The sequence below is a fragment of the Rhineura floridana genome, chromosome 17, assembly GCF_030035675.1.
Source record: "Rhineura floridana isolate rRhiFlo1 chromosome 17, rRhiFlo1.hap2, whole genome shotgun sequence".
Taxonomy (NCBI): Eukaryota; Metazoa; Chordata; class Lepidosauria; order Squamata; family Rhineuridae; genus Rhineura; species Rhineura floridana.
This window is the reverse complement of record NC_084496.1, coordinates 780769-788770: the sequence shown is the minus strand read 5'-3', so window position 1 is coordinate 788770 and position 8002 is coordinate 780769. Positions and strand designations below refer to the sequence as shown.

Genomic DNA, 8002 nt, shown 5'->3' with positions numbered 1-8002 from the left:
TTCCTCGCGGGGCCTGCATGGGCTGTGCATTTTGGGGTGGCCTTTCCGAGCAGCAGATCTTTGAACTCAAAGGACGGGAGAGAGAAAAGCAAGCAACGCGTTTTCTTCTCTTGAACCAACTTTTCTGGGGAAGGCAGCCTTTTGCATTTCACAGAATTCCTTGGCAGCTAGAGTCCTGTATAATTCCAAACTTGCCTACAACTTTATGCCCATCCCAGTTGGCCCAATCCAGTGTAGCCTGAACCTAAAATGCTGCCTTCTCCTCCCGGACTGTGAGGTGGGCATGTTTGGCCTGGCCACATGTGTTACATAAGCCGCCAGGCTCAAGGGCCTGCTTCAAGGGTCCTCTTGTGGCTTCCCTTTTACTGACTTTGTAAACCAGGCAGCATGGGGGGGAGGGGGGAGTGTACTCTTTCCCAGGTCAGGCACTGAATGTGCTTGTTCCGCTCTTTGCTGAGGAGGAGCCGGCGGGACGGGGGGGGGGCAGGAACAGTGTGAGGCTAGTCCTTGCCTGGCACAGCATCGTCTCAAGGTGGCCTTGGCATGTGTTCTGGCTAGTGGGAGGTAGTGGGTGGGAAGGGCCGCCGTGTGGGCTTTGCTCCTGGGCTTGCCTGCAAGGCTGGCTCTTTTCTACAGCCTGGGAAGGAGGGCAGCCCAAACCGGATCCAGCTGTCCAGAACGGGCAGCCTCTGTAGGCCTTCTTGAGTGTTCTGCCCGTTTTTATGTGCTTCCTCATGGCTTAGCTCTCGATTCACCCAGGGCAGGGCGGGGAATAGGGAAGGGCCGCTTCGTGCCACAAGGCTCCTGTGCAAAGCTCAAGGGGCCCTCACCCTGCTGTGAAGGGCAGCCCCATCTCTGTAGCTCCAGAGGGGGAGTGTTTTTGTCGTGGGGTTGGAGCGGGGGGGGGAGTGGGCTAGTTGATTGGGGGAAGGAAGCCCCCCCCCAAAACACACACGTGCTGTCCGTACTGGACTTCCACCTTCCTGGTCAAGACATTTTGCTACCCCTAAAGTGGCTCTTCTCTCCCTGCCCCCAAACTCAGGAGGTGTCTCTTGGGGGCTGAAATATTGCCTCATGCAAAGGTGGCAACTGCCACGATGGGAGAGGCAGCTGCTCCCCATGGTAGAGCCTGCAGGGCCTCCCAGAGGGAGGGAGGGGGGTGTATGTGTATTTATATTTGTAGCCCAGTGAGTTTCTTTGCTGGAGTTTTGCTCGCACACGTTGATGAACGAAGGGTGGGCTGGGACAGGGATTACGGACCTCTGTGGCCCTCCCCACAGCCCCAGACAAGCACAGCCAGTGGTTTGGGCAGATGGAAGTTGGGAGTACAGCAACAGCTAGAGAACCACAATGACTCCCCCCCCCCCGTTCTAATATTTGAAGTGCAAACAGCCTTGGTCCTCACTGTCAGGTGTGATACATTCATGTCAGAAGCACGCACAATGCCGTCTCCATCCGACCATTGGGATGTCAGCCCTGGGGGCATTGCCAGATGCAACACTAGTGGACCCTTTCCAGCTCTTTGGTGCTGTCTCTGCCCCTAATTGACCCCCACGCCAGGAAGAGGCTGGCTGCAAGGACTTTCTCCTGTTTGTCTGGACTGCTCAACGCCTATCAATAAATGTTTGTAAAGGCAGGCACACTGTAACCCCGCGGCTCTCGTGACTTCTTCCTCACTGGAAGGCAGGATGTCTCACTTGTCTGGGGCAGAGGTGGCTACAGCCAGTAAAAGCCTGCCCAGAGGAAAAAAGGGAGCCTGCTTCCAACCATCCTGGGCAAGGCAAGGGGTCCTTTTCCTAGAACGTGTGAGCAAAGGTACCAGTTCCTGTCAAGCAGAGAAACGAGCCGAGGAAGAGGAGCCGGTTTGCGGAGGCAGGCCAGCCAGCGTTCCTTGTCCGCCCCTTTCCTTGCTCCCACAGGAAGGCCTGAGGGGCAGGAAATGGCGGTTGCTCCCCTTGCTGCTGAATGCCAAAGAAACAGGCACAGGTAGATAGACGCAGGAGGACTGTCTGCTGTTTCCTCCCCTGTAAAATTCGCCCGAGCCCCTTCTGCAAGTCCAGCTCATTCCAGGGTTTCCACCACTGGCTTGCTCTTCTTCCACAAAGGGCTCTTGCCCTCCCCCTAAGCAAAAATCTGCTCCGCCCTTAAAACCCTTCCCATAGTTTGTTGAGGGTGGTGACCTGCATGGGGACAGTCAGGTATGCAGAGCCAGGCTGCTCAGGCAGACGAAAGGGCCCCAGCGTCCTTCATACGTTGTCCTCAGCTGGGGTCAACTGAGGCTGCTGCATGAATCTCTGCAAGGCAGCCCCACTTCCCAGACCTCAGTCGCTGCCCACTGAAGAGTTCCGTGAACGCTGCTTACGCATTCCTCTAGCCACCTATTTTCATCCAACTAAGTAGACAAGCAAGGACCACCTCCAGACTGTCCATATTTTGCAGGAGAGATTCAAGTGCATATTGGAACTTGGCATTTGAGCACTTTAATCCACTTTTAATGCTCTGCCATCTTAGCCCAACAAAGCCACTTTTTAAAAAAACACAAAAAACAAATAGACTTTGGGCAGTTAGTAAAGTGACAGGGAAATGTACTTAAAGGTGAATGATTAATGGGGAGATTCATAAACACCCAGCAAGCAAATCACAATGAATGCACAATTCGGAACAAAAGCTCACTGAAGACCAGGGAGAGTCTAACCTCCACATAAGCTTTGTGCAAGCAAATCAGGATAAACGTTGAATAAACAGGTTGTCTGGAGGAAAGTGCTTTACTTTAGCAGCAATTATTTGATCCCCGAGTGTTCCACACTTCAAAGAGCTGATGGAGATGAAACTTGCACTGTCCCAGTGGGGGCGAAACGCCGCAGACAAGAGTGGGGAGCAGGGGTGGGGGTACATGGTGGAGAGAGAGGTTTCCCGCTTTTGTTTGGCCTTAGCTGGACATTAAGCTATAGGCAGATCTGCTGCAGATGCTTCTCCGTCACTCTCTGTCTCTACAAGGTCCGTGCATGACATGCGAAGGGAGTCATACTTGGGAGGTGGGGTGCCCGGTTCTGATACAGCTGTGCCCAAGGTCAAGTCTTCGTTCCCAGGTTTCTCCTCCTCCTCCTCCTCCCCCTCTTGGAAGCCCAGGTTTGTGTGAGCCTCTACTCTCTCGGAAATGGAGGGTAGAGCATCAGCCTTTGGGGCCTGCAGGGGGCGCTTCTGCTTCAACCCCTTGCCCCAGCCAATGAGCTTCAGGATGGTGATCCAGACAAAGTCAATGAGGATCTCTCCAAACTCAATGAGGCACAGCACTGAGCCGCCCATCCAGAAGCCAAACTGGCCCCCGACATTTGAGAGAAGCCAGACAATCTGCAATGAGGAGAATCACAGTGTGAGAATGCAGGGAGAATAGGTAAAAGAGCCACCTCCCTCCCCCCTCCGAATATATGCCCAACCCCAGTGGGGAAAATGCTTGCTTTAAGGGTGGCTTTCCAGTGAACAGGTTTTGAGAGTGATGCGGAATTTGCATAAAAGTCATCCCCACTGGAATTTTCTTGGGAAAAAATCCATATTTGACTGGATGTTATTTTTTTGCTGCAACATTCCTAAGTAAGGATACCACTCAATCCGAGGGACAATACCCACAATTTGTTTTTAATATTGAATTTTAAACTGCTGTCACCTGGAACCTTGGGGTGAAAGGCGGGTAAGGACTCGATGCCAACTGAAGAAGAGGTTGGCCTTTAAAGAATCTAACAGTGATGTTGAAAATGGAGATTTAAAAGTGGAAGTGTGAACATTTGAAGTATGTATTTTTAGCATGTGCAGAAGTTTGGGTTGCATGCCACTAAATCCCACAGAAGTTAATGGACGCTCAGACAGCCATGTCCCTCAGCTTCAATGGGTCAACTCCAAGCAGGACTAGCACTGAACGCAATCCTTTGTTCTGAAGTTGGAATGAGCTTTGAGGGATTTTTGTGACAGTCTTCCCCATCTTGTCATAGCGTCTGGGATCTCTCATGTCCCCCATGTTTTAGTCCTCCCTCCCTCCCAAAATCAGGATTTCCCCAAAGGCCAGGACTCCTCCCAGCAACATGTACAAAATAATGTCCCTGAGAGCAAAAGCCAGCCCTGTAGGAATGTGAGAGGATGGGAAGAGTTCCAGGGCACAGGTTGGGCCTTTGCCTTGGCCAGGACCAGATGGCACCATGCTGGCCCCACAAGCGGACATCTTTGGAATTCCCTCCTCTTCAATACCAGACAGGTGCCCTTCCTCTTCTGACAAGCCTGTTCAGTACAGACCTCTATCCCAGGCTGCGTTAGAACTGCTTTTAAGATGCTTACACTGTTCTGTCATTTGCCACCCTAGGGTCCTTTGGCAGGAAGGGTGGGGTATAAATTTAATAAATAAATAATGAAAACTGGATGTGCCACTTACAGTTGTTGCTGCTGACTCAGAGACAGTTCGGTAGTTGTACTCTTGAAAATAGATATTCAGCTTGATGATCCCACTCCTGCAGGCAGGAAGCCAGGAGAGAATTAAAAAGGGTGATGGGGACTTAATCCTAACAACCTGCGTGGAGGGCACCAGTTGCCCCACGCCTGCTCTATAGTTTAAGGGCACATCACACACTGCCATGTGCTTCATGTTGCCCTTCCCACCCTCCACTTTAGCCTCACAATAAGCCTGTGAGGGAGTCAGGCTGGCAGCCCAAGTCTTGCCCACTGAGCTTCATGCCCGGTTGGGAATTTGAACTTGGGCTCCCCCAACGTGGTGCCCTCCAGATGTTTTGGGACTTGGGGTGGTATTCAGTGCCAGTCCTGCTCAGAGTAGACCCAATGAAGTTAATGGACGTGACTAACATAGCTTCAGTCACTTCAATGGGTCTACTCTGAGTAGGACTAGTGTGGAATGCAACCCATAAATTCCCATCATTCATAAACATTGACTATGTTAGCTGGGGCTGATGAGTACCAAGCTGGGGAAAGCTGCTCTAACCACTACACACCACTCTCTCAAGCCTTCCCCAACAGAGTGCCCTCCAGCTGTTGCTCTATTATAACTCCCACAATCTTGGCCATTGGCTGTGCTGGCTGCTGGGAGCTGGAGCCCCACGTCATCTGGAGGGCCCCACGGTGAGGAAGACTGCTCCGTCTGACATTATGGAATTAGCAGATCTTTCTGCTGTGTGGCCCTGTTTACATGCTGCTGGGCTATCCAGCCCATAGACCAGCCTTTCCCAACCAGTGTGCCTCCAGATGTTGTTGGCCCACAACTCCCATCAGCCTCAGCCAGCATTGCCAATGGTCAGGAAAGATGGGAATTGTGGTCCAACAACATCTGGAGGCACACTGGTTGGGAAAGGCTGCCATAGACGGAATGGCCCATTTCTGCGTGAATCTTTCTTCCAAGGGTGGGAAACCTTTGGTCCTCCAGATGTTGCTGAACTACAAGTCCCCTCATCCCTGGCCGTTGGCCACGCTTGCTGGGGCTATTGGGAGCTTAGTTCAGCAACATCCGGAGGGCCAAAGGTTCCTCACACCTGCTTTATGCAGCCCCATTAAGGACTCCAGCTGTCCACATAATGCCCACAAAGGCTGGCTTACATCTTCTCATATTGCTGAGGACCTCCGTGGGACTGTGTAAAGCACTTGATGGCCCTGGCGTCAGTGGCCCACATGAAGGACAAGCAAACAAGGCTGGCGCGAAGGGGCTCTATCAAAATTACAGGCTGTTGCCCAGCTGCCAGCATGCCAGTTTCCTGGTGCTCCGCAGCAGCAGCCAAGAGGAAACGGGCTGGGCTGGGCTGCTTTGCAGAGCTGCATTTCACAATCAGTGGAGGCAAAAGGTAAATGATGCGGCAGCTGCAGGGGACTCGCCCTGAGCCGCCTTGAACAGCTGGGGCTGGCTGGAGCTCACTGTGCCAGAATTTGCCCTCCACAGGAAGGCTTCCAGACCATGTTTTGGAGCTGAGGGGTTAGAGCCACTGCCTTGGAAGTAGTGAGAGCTCTTAGGATGGGCAAGTCCTGGAAGCTAGGGGGGCTTTGGCGGCCCTTGCCATGCTCTGGGGCCAGAGCAGCGTAATAAAGAAAACTCTTGCAAAAGGAGTGGCATACCTCCCAAGAGTCCATGATGTGGGAGACAGCACAGTGCCCTGCGCCTTGCCCCCAGCACCTGAGAAGTGCCAGAACTTCCTCTGAACAGGGGACTTCATGCCGAGGTTGCACCAGGTAGTGATCAACCCACCTCAACTCCATACATTCATCTCAACTTCTTTAAAAGCTTCTGCCAGTGCCCTCCCAATCCTGGGGGCATTTATTTCCTTTACTACATGGATATCCTTTCCTCCAAGGAGCTCACGACTCATCTGCACCCCCTGCCTCATTTATCCTCACAACAGCCCCATGAGGTAGGTTAGGCTGAGAGACAAAGAGAGATTGGCCAATAGTCACCAGTGATTTTCATGGCCTCAGCGAGGAGTTGAAGCTGGGTCTGCCCAGGCCTCATCTGGCACTCTAACCACCCAGGGCCACCATCAAAGGTCGGCATGGCCGGGCATCTGCTGAGGGCCCTCACCCCGGCAAGGGGGGCACTGACAAGGTTCCCCCACGGCGCCCTCTTTTCTTGCTCACCCGCCTCCCTCTGGCCCAGGGAACCCTGGGGGTGAGGAAGAGGAGCAGGAGCTGCCACGGCCTGCTTGGCAATGAGGAAGAGGAGGAGCCCCAGCAGCCGATGGCAGAGGCAGACTCGCTGAAGGAGGGCAGTCTGCGGAGGCCATGTGGCCACCCCCAAGCCCTACAGCCGACACGAACTGCGCCACGTTGGGCACGACTGCCGTGGCTGCCTGACATGCTGCGAGCGAGGGAGCTTCCAGCTGTCTTTCCCTGGTCCCCAATGAAAGCAGACGCGTCTTCCATTCTCCTGCCTCCCTCTGCCTTCCCCGAGCACTCCTCTTTTATCTCCTGCTCTGTTTGGCCCAGGCAGCAACTGGCTCTTACCTGTTCAGAGTCACGTTAGTTGACTGGTCCCTTTCATAGGATAAAATATGGAATATCCAGTCCTAGCAAGAAGAAACAAAGCAACACTGTGGCTTGGGCAAAGCAGGAAAGCGAGAGTCCGCAGTTGGGCAAACTGTAGGTGAGCCAAAGGCTGGGGCGGGGGGGCAGTGCTCCCCCTGTGGGATGCTCTCTGGCTCAGAGACGTTAGCCTACGCAGGTGATACTGAGAGGGACATCCTGCTGGCTCCTCAGTGCAGGTCCACGTGGGCCCTGGTGGGAACAAAGGCCTGCTTGCACATCAGGCACCATGCAAATCCCAGCCACTCTCAGGATTTTGCAGGTCAGTGGAGCTGGAATTCTGGGCCTTTGCAGGCAGGCAAAGGGGTGTTTCCAGGGGGCGTCCCAGAGTTCTGTCTCTTTTGGAGCTTCCTAGGACCTTATTGAGTGGCAGGCAGTCATTTGGGGGAGGAGAGTGGCTGTTCTTATGGGCCCTCCAGCTGTATTCTGCAAGAGTGCTTGAGCGGTAGATTTATTCCTGCTTTATTGGTTGTTATAAGGATCATAAATATACAATAAAAAGGATGTCTGGAGGGGCCCCTCTGACTAACTTGTTGGCAGGAACTTTTTTTTTTGCTTACTTGTAGAGCACCTCATGCAATATTGGGTGCTTTGCAAATAACTAACTTAAAATGTATTAAACTGCCATTCTAATGTGCTGTACAATTTTAGAACTATAATGCGTAAGAGTTATATTTAGTCACCTCTGCTTGTTTTTAAATTTAATCTTACCCACCCAGAGCCTCTGGGACTGAGTGGGTTTAAAAAAAAACCAGCCACCTAAGAATCTGCCCCACTCCATTGCGTAGTGTGGGTGAGCGGGGGTGGGGGGAAGCAGCTGCCCCCTGCGCATCTCCAAACGCCAGACAAAAGGCAGGACCCACCTCAGAAGCTTCGGAAGGCCAGTCAGCCATGGAGATGGTCATCTTGTAGTGGGTGTTGCTGGAGAAAAGGGAAGGATTAT

The 8002-nt window shown here is 52.9% G+C and overlaps 1 protein-coding gene across 4 annotated transcripts in view; it reads right to left on the bottom strand.

Moving 5' to 3' along the window:
- Positions 1-2494: 2494 nt before the first annotated feature.
- Positions 2495-8002, bottom strand: part of SCNN1B (sodium channel epithelial 1 subunit beta) — a 32438-nt gene continuing 26930 nt past the window's right edge. For all 4 annotated transcript variants that reach the window (XM_061600202.1, XM_061600205.1, XM_061600201.1 and 1 more), the window contains 4 exons: positions 7923-7980; positions 6982-7043; positions 4421-4496; positions 2495-3351 (listed from right to left, as the gene is read on the bottom strand). In XM_061600202.1, coding sequence (XP_061456186.1) covers positions 2941-3351; positions 4421-4496; positions 6982-7043; positions 7923-7980 — 607 coding nt within the window. In that variant the 3' untranslated portion in view covers positions 2495-2940. The remainder of the gene's footprint in view (positions 3352-4420; positions 4497-6981; positions 7044-7922; positions 7981-8002) is intronic.